Genomic DNA, 15232 nt, shown 5'->3' on the forward strand with positions numbered 1-15232 from the left:
CCTGATGAGCCACAGCTCAGCGCCCCACTGCCCACAACCTGTCCCCGGCTGCAGGGGCCACGCAGGTGCATCAGGGACCCCAGGGGTGGGGGGGGGCCTAGTGTGAGCACCGCCCTGAGGGCTCTGGGGACGACAGAGCCCGCAGGTGTGGGGGGCCCTCCTGCAGAAGCCCAGGGCACAGGGCTGGGGACGCAGCCCCGAGTCACCAGGAAGTGGTGGAGCTTCAAACCCCGAGACAGCACAGGGGCATCCGCAGACATGGTGGGGAGCATGTGGTGGCCCATGAGCAGCGGCCAGGACGGTCACCGGCCATCGGTGGCCTTGGGTCAGAGGCACGTGCGGCAGAGATGCAGGGATGGGAACCACGTGTTTGGGGGGCAAACCTGAAGAGAGGCAGGGGGCAGGTAGGGGTCCTTGTGCAGTGAGGCCCTCGGGAGCGGGGGCGCTGAGTGTGGGGCAGGGCGGAGGTCAGCGAGGCCGCTGCAGGCTGGGCTCTGGACTCTGGTTTGTTTGCAGGGTGGGGAAGTCTCTGGAAGGTTTGCTCAGGACGGGGTCGTGTTGCAGCTGATGCCCCACAGGGGTCCCAGTGGCACTTCGTGGGGAATAGGCTCAGGGCAGCAGTCGGGGGGCAGGGGAGCGGAGCTTGCTCGGGGAAGGAGTCCGGGGCAGGAGCTGGAAGGACAGTGCACAGGCTTTGGGACTGGCTGTGGGGCCCCAGAGGAAGGCACAGGCAGGAGAGCCCGGGGTGTGGCCGAGCACTGACTGGTCATTGGCACCAGCGAGGCGCCGGCCTGGGGCCCCCCAGTGCCCACGAGTCCAGCTTTTCCTGGCTTTTCTTCTGTTCCAGGGACTTGCTGTCACGTGGACATCAGGCCTGGCCTCAGAGGCCCCGGGGGGGCTTTCTCAGGGCAGATCCAGCCTTGGGGCCTTGGGGGTGAGGCCAGGACCCCACCGGCAGCTATTCTGACCTGGGTGACCCTGAGGCCTGTGGGTCAGGAGCAGAGCTGTCCCGGGGCCCCCGCTCCTACAGCACCAACTTCTCCCAGGAACTCCAGCCCGTGAGACCCACCGGACCAGACACTCGAGGGGGCCCCAGGGCTGAGGGCTGTCCAGGGGCGGCACCTGCTTAGTAGCGGTGCACACGCAGGGAGGGGGCCGCCCAGGCAGTGACTGCTTCCCGGGAAGGAAGTGGCCCGGCGCACACATGCTGTCGAGGTCCTGCTGCCAGGGCCTCAGACTGGCGGGTGTGTCTCTGTTCCCGAGGACGCCTGCCAGGACGGGGCAGGGCCAGGGGAGAAGGCCAGGAGCCTGGGGCTCGCGTGCACCAGTCCTGCTGAGGGCAGGGTGGACGTGAGGGGCCCCGGGGTGTGGCCGCAGCCGGAGTGGACGGGTGGACGGTGAAGACGGGTGGACGGTGGGTGGACGGTGAAGACGCAGAGACGCACGGGTGTGTGAGCTGTGGAGAGCGTGGCGGGCACGGCTTCCCCGCAGGCTCCCTGGGCAAGCCGGTGTCTCCCGCCCCACTCCGTGCTGCTTTGTCTGTTTCGGGCTGTGCCGGTCTTGGCTATATATCATGTTTCAGCTGCGTTGTGCCCGGTTACCCAGAAATCAAACTCAGTTCCTTCAGCATGTCTTCTTTTAGTAATGGGGTCTGCCCAGAAATCAGCGTGTAGAAATAATCGGCGCCTAGAATAGGCTTTTACTAAATATCTGTCACGCCACGTTTTTGAGGGTTCGTGCAAGGACGGCACCGCCGCGTGTGCGTTACGAGTGTGCGTTGGGAAGGCACTTTTTGTCTCTGTGTTACAAATGGGGAAACAGAGGCACAGGGAGGTGAGTAAGTTGCCCGAGGTCACGCACCCTTGTAAGCAGAGCTGGTAGCCGAATATATTCATGTAACTGTATCTAAAGGCACGTACGCTGGGGTGTGAGCTTTCTTCTATCTTTGTTTTAGGAATACGTCTATGTGTCTGTATGGCTGTTTTTATTTGACAAGTGTCTTGGTTCCCTGGGGCTGTCCTCCCAATGCGCCCACAGAGTGGGGGGCTGGAAATGCCTGAGCCACTGCCCCACGGTCTGGAGCTGGAGGTCCGAGGTTGGTCCTGGGGCCGCGAGGCAGAAAAGTCCCTTCCCCCACTTCTGGAGGTTTCTGGCGCTCCTTGGCTGGTAGACGTGTCCCCTGTCTTCACACGCGGCGTCTCCCTGGGGGTCCATGCCCAAGAGTCTCCCTTCCGTAAGGACCAGGCAGATCGTCTTCAGGGCCGCAGTAATGACCCCACATAAACTCGGTCGAATCTGTAAAGACCGTGTCTCCAAATCACATCCTGAGGCACTGGGGTTTGGACTTGACGTGTGAATTTGGGGGGACGCCATGCAGCCAGAAACAAGTGTCATAAGCTTTTGATTTTACAGTTGATAGCTCACATCACGTGCTTGCCCCGCAGCGTGACCTTCTTTTCTTTTAAGAAGGGGGCTGTCTCTACAGAGCCCCGTGTCAGCAGCCACTTCTTTTCCAGCATGACGTTCTCCCTGCCCAGGCCACGCCGTCCGCTGCAGGCGCGTGAGGACCCCGCGCCCAGATGCGCGTGTGCCCACGGCCCTTGTGAGGACCCCGCGCCCAGATGCGCGTGTGCCCACGGCCCTTGTGAGGACCCCGCGCCCAGATGCGCGTGTGCCCACGGCCCTTGTGAGGACCCCGCGCCCAGATGCGCGTGTGCCCACGGCCCTTGTGAGGACCCCGCGCCCAGATGCGCGTGTGCCCACGGCCCTTCTGTTCTCTTGCAGGCGTCCTTCCCAGCAAACCTCCAGCTCGTCCTGGTTCTGCGCCCAACGGGGTTTTTCCAAAGGACTCTCTCCGACCTCGCGTTCAAGTTCAATAGAGATGACTTCAAGATGAAGGTGCCGGTCAGTACGTCCTAGTCATTCTGCAGGCTGGACTGAGCGGGGGTCACTGCGCTCTGGGCCCACGCTTGACGGGCGCACCCCCCCAGGCGGGCGCACAGACCGCGCGGACCTGTTGGGAACTGCTGGTTCTCTCACACGGCCTTTACCCCCTTTCTGCTCCCGGGAAGCGCGCATCCATACTGTGCCTCGGGCGGGTCACTGTGGAGGTGCAGCTGTGTGAGAGCCATGAGTCTAGAACATTCTCACCGAGCGAGGGTCAGGCCGAAGAACAAGAGACCCCCACAAGCTGAGAGCCATCGTCAGCCTCCTAGTGAGGAAGACCCAGGCTCTGCCAGTGCTGGGGACAAGCCAGGGGCCAGGGGAATGGGGCCAGTGTCCCCAGGCCTGCGGAGGGAGCGTCCAGTGGGTGGGTGGCCCTGCCTCATCTCCTGCTCAGTGGCCCCGGCAGCCCCGAGAGGGCACTCCCTGCCACCAGCCCCCATCCTTGAGAACACGAGGCCGCGTAGGGTCCCTTACACGGGTGCCGCCAGGAAGCCTGTTTCCCGTGAAGCCTGCTCGAGTCTCACCAGCTCCTCTGGGAGCAGCATGGGGCAGGGGGCCGCCAGGCAGCACCCCCCCGCCCCGGGTGCATTTGTTCTCCGGGAAATCACTTGTTTTCTGTTGCAAAGAGGACGAGAACGTACAGGGCCAGTCCCAGGAGCCTCGTAAGCTCCCGACAGTATCTACCAGATCGCTTTTGCCAACCTGAGAGTCCGTGGTGGTGGTTGTCCATGAGGTCTGTACCTGTTCCTCGGTGTACAGGATGCTCGGCGCTCTGCGCAGTCAGGGGCCGTGAGTGAGGCGTCCCCGGCTTGAGAGCAAGTTGTACTCGGCAGCCCCAAACCGTGGGCTTCGGGGTCTTGGGGACACCAGTGCGCTCACTGTTTGCAGGCCTGGATGCCTTTATTTCTGATGGCCCCTTTCCTGGGGACGGGCAAGGACAAAACCACCGAGACACCGCTTACGGCAGTGTCCCAGCATGAAAGCCACCAGGGCCCAGCCTCCTTCAGCCTCGTGACACCTGGGCATACAGCCTTGCCCTACAAGGGGCAAGTGAACCTCGTTAGCAACAGGTCTCGACACAGACGTGTCCGAGGAAACCAGACGGGGCCTGTCCTAAGGGCGGTGGTCTCCCCTGCAAATGGCACTATTGGGCCAAATCAGTGAGTTCTCAAAATCATCGCCGGCTCTTCAGTTTGCTGATCCATTTTATTTTATTTTTTAAAAAAGATTTTACTTATTTATTTGACAGAGAGCGCGAGAGAGGGAACACAAGCAGGGGGAGTGGGAGAGGGAGAAGCCGGCTTCCCGCGGAGCAGGGAGCCCGACGCGGGGCTCGACCCCAGGACCCTGGGATCATGACCTGAGCCGAAGGCAGATGCTTAATGATGGAGCCACCCAGGCGCCCTCTGCTGATCCATTTTAGATAACCCTTTAAAAGTGTAGAAAACATCCTCTCAAGAATGCCGTTGTTAAAATGTGTTCATTTTATCAACATGTCCAGTGTCAGTGCTGTGTGCTGACCTCGTGCTGGACAGAGAATGTTAAGAGAAACAGTCCCTACACCTTCTCTGTCATGATTAGACGTACTCGGAGTGTGTGCAGGGTTTAGCTGAGATGCAGAAGTCATGAGGAAGGCGGCCAGGCTTTGGCCATGCAGGCCGTGAGATGGGGCCTTCTGCTGGAGGGGCAGAGAGTCCTCTCTGCTGAGCTCACTGCCCACCTCCGGGACGTTTCAGCCTCTTCTGCTTGAAGGCCATGGCTCACGGGATCTCAGCGGCCTGTGGACAGTTCGGGCTGCGTTATCCTCTGTGGCGGGGCCGTGTCTTGCAGGGGTGGGATTCAGCAGCACTCCCACATCGTGACGATCAGAAGCATTTCCAGATGGTGTCAGGCGTCCCCTGGGGACAGAACCACCTGGGCGACTAAACCAATACGGCGTTCAATAACACACAAGATGGTGTCCGATACCGTTTGGTCTAAACCTCTCTAACCCTCTCAAGACCTGTTTTGTAGTGTCTGTCCGATGGCTTGCCAAGCAAAGGCTGTGTCTTTACCCAGAACTCATGGACAGAGTGACCCGGAAAGGGCAAGAGAGATAGACAAGCCTGTGTGAAGCGCTTCCTGGGTCCCACGGAAGGGCACCTGTAATAAGCCCACTGAGTTTCCGTGGGCATAGGGGACAAAACGATGTCCTTTCGAGTCAGAGTGCTGCTCGGTTCCCGCCAGGCGCTCCCCCGCCTGGGAGCCAAGAGCGCCTGTGGGACGTCCAGTGTTGAGTGTGTGCCCAGCTCTTGTCGGGGCTCAAATGCCTGCCTTCGATGCCGAGATCAGTCGCCACAGGCCCACTTCGCGCTGAGGCACAGAGAGGAGGTCGACCAGCCCAGAAGTGGCAGAGCCAGGAGTTAAGCCAGGGTCCAAAGCCAGACACCCCCTGCCCCCGCGGCCACTGTTAGGGACCGTCGGGAGAGCATCGCTCCTGGTCTGCCGGGCGGTCTCTTTATGGGGGCGGCTTCTTTCCTCCTGCAGGTCATAATGCTGAGCTCAGTACCAGAATTACACGGTTACATCGACAAGTCCCAGCTGACCGAGGACCTGGGCGGGACCCTGGATTACTGCCACACCAGGTGGCTGTATCACCGCACAGTGAGTCCTCCGGGCTGCCCGCACCCGGGGTGTGCTGTGGGTCCCCCAATCCCGACCTGATTGGCTGAATAGCTTTTGCATGACGATGCTGCCTTTTCCAAAGACATGTTCCCAATAACCTCAGTTCTGTTCCCCAAGAATGAGGAGATGGTCTCAGTGGACCTCAGTCATCTAAAGAAACAACATGAGTAATAAGTTCGGGAGTGGTCTTCTCTGGGCTCAGAGACAGAAGAGAAAGGAAAGCCCCTGGGTGGGGGAGAGATGGAGCACAGAATGACTCTAGCTGATGAGATCCCGCGTAGACAGTGCCTGGTACGCTTCTGGAGGAGTCGTGGGGCTCAGGAGCCACACTGCTGACACGGGTTAGGCTGGCTGGGCCCTGCCCTGCCCCCGCCCCGAGCATGGCCATGCGCTCCGCACCGGACGCCTGCTTTCCAGGCGGCAGGAGGACGCACGCGTGCACAGCTCGGTGAGGGTGTTTTCCTTCTTCCCGAGGCGATCGAAAGTTTCGCCCTCATGGTTAAGCAGACAGCTCAGATGCTGCAGTCCTTCGGGACCGAGCTGGCTGAAACGGAGCTGCCCAACGACGTGCAGTCGACGAGCTCGGTGCTCTGTGAGCATACAGAGAAGAAGGACAGAGCAAAGGTATGCGTGGCTTCTGTGTGGGATGGGGACGGGGAAGGGCATCAGGCAAAACTGAGCTGAGGCCACTTCAGAGGCGCGTTTTGGTGCCAGTGAGCTGGTAAGCTCTCCGAGGATGGAAACGTGCTCCTTCTTGAAAGCGGCCTGAGTGCCACGGGGTCTGAGAGCAGCCTCCCCCTGAGTGGCTCCTGGGCGTCCAGACGGCCGGGCTACTGGCCCTGAGCTTCTGCTGCTTGTTAGCACAAGCAGGGCAGGATGTCTGCCCACAGTTCCCAGACAGCAGGTGGGGGACGGAGGCTGACCCAGGGGACTGCATCGGTCCGTAAGTCAGCCGGCCACACTCCGGGGAGCCTGAGCTGGGCGGGGTGTGGCTTGGAGTCAGGGCTGGCCCCACCCCCAGAAGCCCACACTCCCTTCGGTCCTGGCAGCGAGGACGCCGCGGAAGCAGGCACCTAGAGGTCTGGTTTCCTGTTGGTGTCTTCCCTGCTCCCACTGCCCCAAGTGACCGTAGCCCTAGCCATGCCCTGGCCATAGCGGAGGAGTCTCCGGACACCTGCCGTCCTTCGGCAGCTCTAAGGGAGAGGCGGGAGTGAGCCCGGGGTGCCAGGCACGCACTGTCCCCACAGGAGGACATGAGGTTGGCACTGGACGAGGGGCAGAGCATCCTGGAGAACATCAGGGAGCCACTGGCCAAGAGCGGGGAGCAGAGCCTGAACCAGGACCAGCTGGATAACCAGACCACTGTGCAGAGGTGAGGGCCCAGGCTGAGGCCAGAGCAACAGAGGACACAGGGGCCCCATGTCCTCATCCTAACGGGAAGCAAGGGGACCGCAAGTCCTTACCACTGACAAGCTTGTCTTCCGTACCCCAAAGAAAGCAGCTGTTCCGGGGAGGAAGCTGTCTTAGAGTGAAGGTTCTTTTCTGCTAGCACGGGGGACGCTTAAGGGAGCTGGTGCTGACCGGGTCCTGCAGGCCTTTGAGGCCTTAACCCTTCTACACCCACCGGTCCCCGCCCACCGGGCTGGCTTGTGCCTTTGAGACCCAGGGATGCTGTCCGTCCTAGAAAGAGGACAACGTGCACATCCTCCTTGAGCTCCAGCCGCCTGGCAGCGCCGTGCGGACTGACCCCAGCGCCCCGGAACGCCCACAGCCCCACGCTGGGCCCGGTCCTTGTCCGGGGACGAGGCGTGCACGGGAACCCAGCAGCCGGATGGCCCGCGGGTGACACCCAGCCCACCACGGGCTGACCCAGGCCCAGACCCAGGCGGACTCTTCCACGCAGTTTACACAGCGGGCAGGCGTGCTGTGCCAGGGATGGGGGGGCAGCCTCAGGGGGCCCCATGCAGGTGTGGAGTCATGAACAGAGGGGGCTGGAGCTGACCCCAGCGCTGATGGGCTAACACCCATGGGTGTCTGGCAGGCGTTCTGGCCTGGGAGCGGGGTCAGTGAATGGTGGCAGGTCACTGCACCCTTCATGCCCGAACTTAGAAGTGAGAAGCCCAGACCACTGCCCTCTCAGCTGCTAACACGTTCAGCCCAGCCCTTTGCCACGGGCTCCCAGTGGGCATTGGCGTGGCCCAGTGCAATGAGGTGTGTGGGCAGTGGCCCGGCGGGGTCACCCCTGCTGTGCCTCTCCAGCGGGCACAGTTGGCCCTGCGAATCCCACGTCCAGTCCCGGAGAGAGGTGGCGATGGTGTGGGCAGGCCGTGGAGCCGGAGCCCAGAGCCCGCACCCCACACCCCACACCCGCACAGACAGAGCCTCTCCTCTCCCCAGGCTCCTGGCGCAGCTGAGCGAGACTGAGGCTGCCTTCGATGAGTTCTGGGCAAAGCATCAGCAGAAACTCCAACAGTGTCTGCAGCTCCGGCATTTTGAACAGGACTTTCGAGAGGTGAGTGGCCGGAGTGGGCAGCTGGCTGTGGGCACAGGAAGCCGGTAAGGTGGCCCAGATCCACCCGCTGCTTTGGGCTGAGCTGCCCAGGTCTCTGTCTGCCCCACGGAGCCACAAGACCCAGTGGGACGAGACCTTGAGGCATGTGGCCGGTGAGTTGTTGCCCACGGCAGGTTCCACTCTCTGCCGTGGGCGTGCGCTTCCCTGTGTTCCTTATAGCCGAGTCCAGGAGCCATCTGGACGCTCCCTCGCCCAGCACGCATCTGTCCTGTGCCTGCTCACGCGACCCAGGCGCACAAAACTGAGAGCAACAGTCATGCTGGGCTCTGGAGCACAGGGGTTGCGGGGGTGACGCGCCGGGGTGACACGTGGCAGTGACACGGGGTGACACGCAGCCGTGGTGTCAGTGGTCTCGGCAGGACTCAACAGAAGCCATTGATCACTTATTTATGCTCATGAGCGTGCTGAGCCGTCCATGTGCCCTCGCCCTGCCCCATGATGTTTCTCCTGGTCCTTCTGGTCAAGGTGGGGTGGGGGGGTCCCAAATGCGCGAGAAGTAAGTAACAACCCTGAGTCCAGTGCGAACGCTGTTGCAAGGCCGTGGGTAAGGGCCAGGGGAGCAGAAGCAAGCGTTCCGGTCCCCCCAGAGTCCCGAAATGTCACCGTTTCGGGAACACGGGTTTGGTTCAGTAGCACTGAGCACGTGTGGGAGCTCGGTGCACAGGGGACCAGCCTCCCTGGTTGGGACCAGAGAGGTAACCCCAGCCTGTGCGAACGGCACACTGTGGGAGCAGAGAAGATGGTCCTGCCTAATCTCCTCTGGGGGCGCTGAGGAGGGCTCACCAGACACGACAAACGACACTTTACGGATAGTTGTAGATTTGCGTGCAGTTGTGAAAGAATCCAGCCAGACCTCTCCCCTACTCCAGCCAACTGCCCCCAGAGCCACGTCTCCCAAACCGCGCTCAGGATCTCAGCGCAGACGCTGACGCGGTCGGCACACGGAACATCCCGCCCCAACGCGGACGCGGGTTTCCCTCTTGTAGACATGATTCCCTCCCACCCCACCCACCCCTGCCCTCCTAAACCCACGTCCCCTCCTACCCCTCCCTTTGCCCTGCTGAGCCTCGACCCCTCCCTCTGCTGAACCCCCGTCCCCAGCCACCCTTCGCCTCCTGACCCCCTGGCAACCACTGATCTGCTCTGTTTCCATATGCTGTCATTTCAAGAATGTTCTAGAACGGGGTCATACATATGTAGCCTTCTGGGTCTGGCTCTCTTCATGCCGCAGAATCGATGCAGGTGTTGCAAGTTCACTCTTGTTACTGCTGAATAATTAGGGTTCTGGGGGTGCGGGGAAGCCACGATTTAACCCTTCACATGTTCTCGTTTTGAGAAAGTCCAGTTTTTTTCTTTTAAGGATCATACTTTTGGCATCCATCCTAAATCCTGGGTCCCAAGTACGTTCTCCTGGGCTTTTCTTGCTAAAAGTCTTACAGTTTTAGGTTTAAGCCCTGATCCATTTTGAGTTAGCTCTTGCGTGGGGTGAGAATCAGGTCACGGTTCAGTTTTTAGTCTCTGGGTGTCCAGGGGCTCTGGCAGCGTTTGTCAAAAAGGCGTTCTGTTCTCCATTGGACTGCTTTCCCCCTTTTGTCAGAAGTCAGTGAGCCGTATCCGTTTGGGTCTGCTTCCAGGTGTGCGTCCCATCCGTCCGTCAACCCCACACGCAGTCTTGCTGGTTCGGGCCATGCACTAAGTCTTGAAATCAGGGGGACCGTTCCTCCCACCGCCTCTTTGTCCTCAAACGGTTTTAGGTTCTCCAGTTCCTTTGCCTTTCCGCAAAAAATAATCTTTCTAGATCTATAAAGTTTTGCTGCCGTTTTGATAGGAACTGTACTAAATCTATATTTGGGGGAGAGTCAACATTTTTCCTACGTTGAGTCTTGCAATCAATGAACACAACATGTCTGTCACACCTTTTACTTAGATTTTTCTCATCAATGTTCTGCAGTTTTCGGCAAACCAGTTTAGTATGTAATCTACTTGATTTACACTCGAGTATTTCATTTTTAAGCAACTGTAGATGGTGTTTTTAGTTTTGGTGTCCATGTATTCATTGCTATACCTAGAAATACAACTGATTTTTGTGTGTTTATCTTGCTTCTTGAAACCTTGCTGAACTCACTTACTCTGTTAATTGTTTTGTAGAGTTTGGGGGATTTTCTACATAGATGATTAGGTCTTGTGCAAACAGGGACAGCTTGATTCTTTCCTTTTCCATCTGTAAGTCTCTGGGTTGTTTGTGCTTTATGCATGCGTGCGTGCATGTATCTCGCCGTCTTGCACTGGCTACGTAGTGAGAGTGGACTTCCTTGCCTTGTTCCCGGTCTTAGAAGGAAGGCGTTGTTCTCACCACCGTGACAGCTGTCCGGTAGGCTGTAAGACTTCTGAGGATGTGTCCCTCTGCCCTGTTTCCCGAGAAGGACCTGGCTCCTCTCCCCCCTCCCTTCCGACTTTGGGCCATGCCTCCATACCTGACGTGGGCCTGGGCCTTCCTGCCCCTCCTGTGTTTCAGGTCAAAGCCTCTTTGGACACACTGGCCCAGAAGATAGCAACCTTCACCGATGTGGGCAACAGCCTGGCGCACGCAGGGCACCTCCTGAAGGACCTTGCCAGCTTTGAGGAGAAGTCGAGTGTGAGGCCCGGGACGTGGGCTGGTGTGGGCAGGGCACAGCCTGCAGGTGGTGCTCATGACACCATGGCAGCACTTAGGAAGACGCGGGAGGGGGCTCTCTCGCCATCAGGTGGGGGACGTCACGAGTGGAGGGGTGGCAGCACAGCCCCGCCCACGACCCCTCCCACTCTCACCCCACCCCCACGGGTCCCTCCCAGAAACCGCACGCTGCCTGCTTTCACAACCTGAGCTGAGCCATGGGTCTGGGCGGCTGTCTCCATAGGCCTCTGTAGAGCGGGCCCGCGCCCTGTCCCTGGAGGGCGAGAAGCTCATTGACAGCAAGCACTACGCCGTGGACTCCATCCGCCCCAAGTGCCACGAGCTCCAGCACCTCTGTGACCAGTTCGCGGCCGAGGTGGAGAGGCGGAGGGGGCTGCTCAGCAAGTCCCTGGAGCTGCACGGCCTCCTGGAAGCAGTAAGACCCCCGTCCCCGCCCTCCTGCTCCCGCGTGGCCCGCTCCTTCCCCGTGGACACAGGCACGGGCTGGGAGCTGGCCCCCGCCCTGCGGTCTGTGGGCCTTTCTTGAGCCCAGCCAGTCACGGCTGCCGTTTTCTAGAATTCCCTCGCCACAAGGACCAAAGCCGGCATGCAGCTAATTCCCTGCACTTTCTCTGCGTGAACGAGTCCGTCCAGGCGGTGTGCGTGGCTTCGGGGCGCCGCGCATCCGTGCCCAGAGATTCCCAGAGCACGGCGGCGGCCGGCGGCGGGTGGGGCAGCCGGCAGGGCCCGGGCAGAGCATGCCTACCAGACACGCCAAGACACGGCCTCTGACGGCGCCCCTCTCTCCCCCTGCCCCAGTCCATGAGGTGGTGTGATGAGGGGATCTACCTGCTAGCCTCACAGCCTGTGGACAAGTGCCAGTCCCAGGACGGCGCGGAGGCGGCCCTGCAGGAAATTGAGAAATTCCTGGAGACCGGTGCAGAGAATAAGATCCAAGAGCTCAATAAAATTTACCAGGACTACGAGTCCATCCTCACCAAAGACCTGATGGTAAGCGGAGCCGGGCCCTGTGCTGACGGCAGGAAGCCGCTCCGGGGTGTGCGGAAGAATCCCGGCTTGACCTCTTAGAGCATCCTGGGCGGTCGTGGGGCTCAGCATCCCTTCCAGCAGCGTCTCCCTCCCAGGGCAGTCTCCCTGCCCCCAGGGTCCTGCTGGGGGCCCCCTCCTGCGAGTCCTGCTGCATACGGCCCTGGCCCAGCGCCCCTCCCCCGCCCAGCCGGCTGCCCGCACCCTTCCTCCAGGGGCCCACAGACCCGTGGCGGCCTCTCAGCCTCCAGTCGCACGGGGGTCCCACCTCTTCTGTCTGCAGCAAGGGCAGGAGTGCGGGATTGCTGTGTGGCCCCCGTGGGGCTGTGTCCCAAGCTCAGCGGAGGGTGTGCTTCTGAAATTGGTGGTGTCTCTTGCTCACGAGCCCATATACCCTGTCCCTTCAGGAGCACGTGCAGAAGGTCTTCCAGAAGCAAGAGGGCATGGAGGAGATGTTCCACCGGAGACAGGCAAGCCTGAAGAAGCTGGCAGCCAAGCAGACGCGGCCCGTGCAGCCCGTGGCCCCCCGGCCAGAGGCGCTCACAAAATCGCCCTGCCCCTCCCCAGGTGTGTGCCGTCGCCGTCCTTCCAGGCCACGGTGGACCCTTGTAAATAAAGTTTTATCGGCACGCAGCCGGTGTGTGCCGTCCACTAGCCATCAAGGGGCTCTTCCCTGACTCCAGTCTGCCCCAGCCTATCTTCCTCAGTGCTGTTGCCAAAACAGTTCTCCGACTGCAGCCCAAAGCCCCCAGCGGCCCCGGTTTCTCGTGGTCTCCTCCTCGGAGGCTGAGCAGGTGGCCACACCATTTCCCAGAGCCCCTTCTGCGGCGGCGTCTGCCTGCCATCCACATCAGGGCTTTGGCGCGTGTGCCGTAAGCCGGTGAGACCCTGGAGAGCCGGCTCCCTCCTCCACAGCATGTGGCATCCATCAGAGGAGACCTTACCCCTGGCCCCGTGTTGTCCGGGTCCCACGTGTGTGTGCTTGGGTTCCCCGTTCCCTCCCGGGCTCCCACCCGCCCTCCTCTGCTTTCCTCCCCGTCCTGGGCGGGCAGGGGGCTTGCTCCTCTCCCTACAACCATCCCGGGCTCCCAGGTGCTGCTGTTCCCCTCCAGGCAGCGAGATACGAAGCCACACCTCCCTTCTTCATTTCTTTCCAAACCAGGCAGCCGGAGAGGCTCTGAGAACAGTTCTGAGGGCAGCGCGCTCCGGAGAGGGCCCTACAGGAGGGCCAAGGTGAGGCCGCTGTCCAGGCCGCCCCCCAACGGCGGCTCCCCTTGCAGTGCCGCCCCGCCTGTGCCGTGGGACCTCCGACCCCTCCCCAGCGGGGAGTGAGGTTGGGCTCCTCAGAGTCAGGACGTAGGGCTGTACCGTCTCCTGTCTGAATATGCTCGATGCACCGCGTGCTCTTCTCTCCCCAGAGCGAGATGAGTGAGAGCCGGCAGGGCCGGAGCAGCTCCACGGGGGATGAGGAGGAAAGCCTGGCCATCTTGCGGAGGTGAGTGGCTCTGGTCCAGAGACGGCAAGTGCGACCGTCTCAGATCTCAGCCTTTGGCCACGGGGAGTCTGAACATCAGCAGGCCCGAGTTGGTGGGCTCTGTCAGCGTCCACCGCAAAGCGGGCATCAGGGAGCACACACACGGGCATGCGCCATGCTACGTGCAGGCGTGCATGCGTCTGTCCATTTGGCGAGTCCACGTCCAGAGACAAGACAAAGCTGGTTTTTCCTAGAAAAGCCTTTTGTCCCTGGATCTGCAGGCAGGATTTTGATGATTTGAAATGGCATGTGTCCCCCCTTCCTTAAGCCCCAGGTGACGAGCCTGTGTGATTCCCCAGAGATGGATGTGTAGCAGTGCTCACCACCCCAGAGCCCCCTGGCTCCTCCTTGCACCGCGCCCGCGGGCTGGTGCTGCTTCTCTTTCTTGACCCCCTCCTCTTCCCACACCCACCCCCGCTCTGGGGGGTCTTCTGTCTGCACCCCTTCCTGCCCTAACCCCTCTCTGCTCACAGGCATGTGATGAACGAGCTCTTGGACACGGAACGGGTCTATGTGGAGGAGCTGCTCTGTGTCCTGGAGGTGAGCCTGTGCCAGGGGTGGCGGGGGCACCCCGGGAGCCTGCTAGCCGGCTCACCCCACACACAGAGCATGAGAGGAGGGTGGCAGCTTTACTCAGATGGCCCCAAGCTGGAAACAACTCACGTGTCCATCAGTGGGACCAGGGACAAGGAGACATAGGTGCATCTGCACAGGGACCTATACCAGCAGCGAGCAAGAGAGCGTGGCTGACCCGGGAGCGTGGCTGACCCGGGAGCGTGGCTGACCCGGGAGCGTGGCTGACCCCGGAGCGTGGCTGACCCGGGAGCGTGGCTGACCCCGGAGCGTGGCTGACCCGGGAGCGTGGCTGACCCCGGAGCGTGGCTGACCCGGGAGCGTGGCTGACCCTGGAGCGTGGCTGACCCGGGAGCGTGGCTGACCCGGGAGCGTGGCTGACCCCGGAGCGTGGCAGGAGCAAGAGGAGGACTGTGTGCAAGTCCCTTGCAGGAACAGCTGAGCCACCCAGTCTGGGTGAAGGAGAAGAGTGGAAGCCTCGGGGGCTGTTGCCAGGAAGGCAGGGGCTTGTGGGCACTGGAATGTTCTGGATCTTGGTCTGGGTGGTGGTTACAGGGGTGTAGACATTTGAATGGTTCATCAAGGGGTATACATAACATTTTTCTCCTTCATACCAGTTACATGAGTTTTAAGAGGTTGAGAGGCAGGGGATGGAACTCCCCCCCCCGCCAGCACAACCCCTAAAAATGGTGCCATCTGTAGTTCACTCACATTTTTCGGTGCTTGTTGTCTGGGTGGTCATCTCAGAAACGGTCAGTGAATAAGTAAGGGTGGATTCACTTTCTAAACTCTGAGAGGCGTCCCCTACCTGCTGGCAGCCCACAGAGCCTGTTCCAGAACCCGGCGTGCCTCCCGACCTCTCCCCTCCTCCGCAGGGCTATGCCGCTGAGCTGGATAACCCGCTCATGGCGCACCTCGTGTCACCGGGCCTCCAGAACAAGAAGGACGTTCTCTTTGGAAACATGGAAGAGATTTACCACTTTCATAACAGGTCAGGCCCTCCTCTGACCACACCTGTCCGGTGGGGTCTGCCTCTGAGACAGCGGCCTGCAGGGAGCCGGACCACACGCGGGCCCTGGGCTGTGGCCTGTGGGCAGAGAGCATCCTTCCCCCTCCCAGGGACAGGCTCTCAGGCGCTGCTGTGGGGCAGTGGGCTCAGTGGGGAGGCGCTGGCCAGGCCCTTACGGGTGTGCTGGGAAGCACCTGGGGCCTTGAGGACACAGGAGCGCCCCCTACGCCTGCC

The 15232-nt window shown here is 61.0% G+C and overlaps 1 protein-coding gene across 13 annotated transcripts in view; it reads left to right on the top strand.

Annotated features, from left to right (window-relative positions):
• Positions 1-15232, top strand: part of MCF2L (MCF.2 cell line derived transforming sequence like) — a 134910-nt gene that overhangs the window by 106273 nt on the left and 13405 nt on the right. For 12 of the 13 annotated variants that reach the window (XM_088021916.1, XM_088021903.1, XM_088021909.1 and 9 more), the window contains 13 exons: positions 2785-2904; positions 5473-5589; positions 6085-6234; positions 6858-6982; positions 8008-8122; positions 10698-10817; positions 11080-11271; positions 11655-11846; positions 12290-12449; positions 13045-13115; positions 13301-13377; positions 13890-13956; positions 14865-14980. In XM_088021916.1, coding sequence (XP_087878042.1) covers positions 2785-2904; positions 5473-5589; positions 6085-6234; positions 6858-6982; positions 8008-8122; positions 10698-10817; positions 11080-11271; positions 11655-11846; positions 12290-12449; positions 13045-13115; positions 13301-13377; positions 13890-13956; positions 14865-14980 — 1622 coding nt within the window. The remainder of the gene's footprint in view (positions 1-2784; positions 2905-5472; positions 5590-6084; positions 6235-6857; positions 6983-8007; positions 8123-10697; positions 10818-11079; positions 11272-11654; positions 11847-12289; positions 12450-13044; positions 13116-13300; positions 13378-13889; positions 13957-14864; positions 14981-15232) is intronic. The other variant, XM_088021908.1, reaches the window with a different exon arrangement.

This window comes from Eumetopias jubatus, unplaced genomic scaffold, assembly GCF_037043125.1.
Source record: "Eumetopias jubatus isolate StellerSeaLion01/CBP00866 unplaced genomic scaffold, mEumJub1_p1.0 scaffold_3, whole genome shotgun sequence".
Taxonomy (NCBI): Eukaryota; Metazoa; Chordata; class Mammalia; order Carnivora; family Otariidae; genus Eumetopias; species Eumetopias jubatus.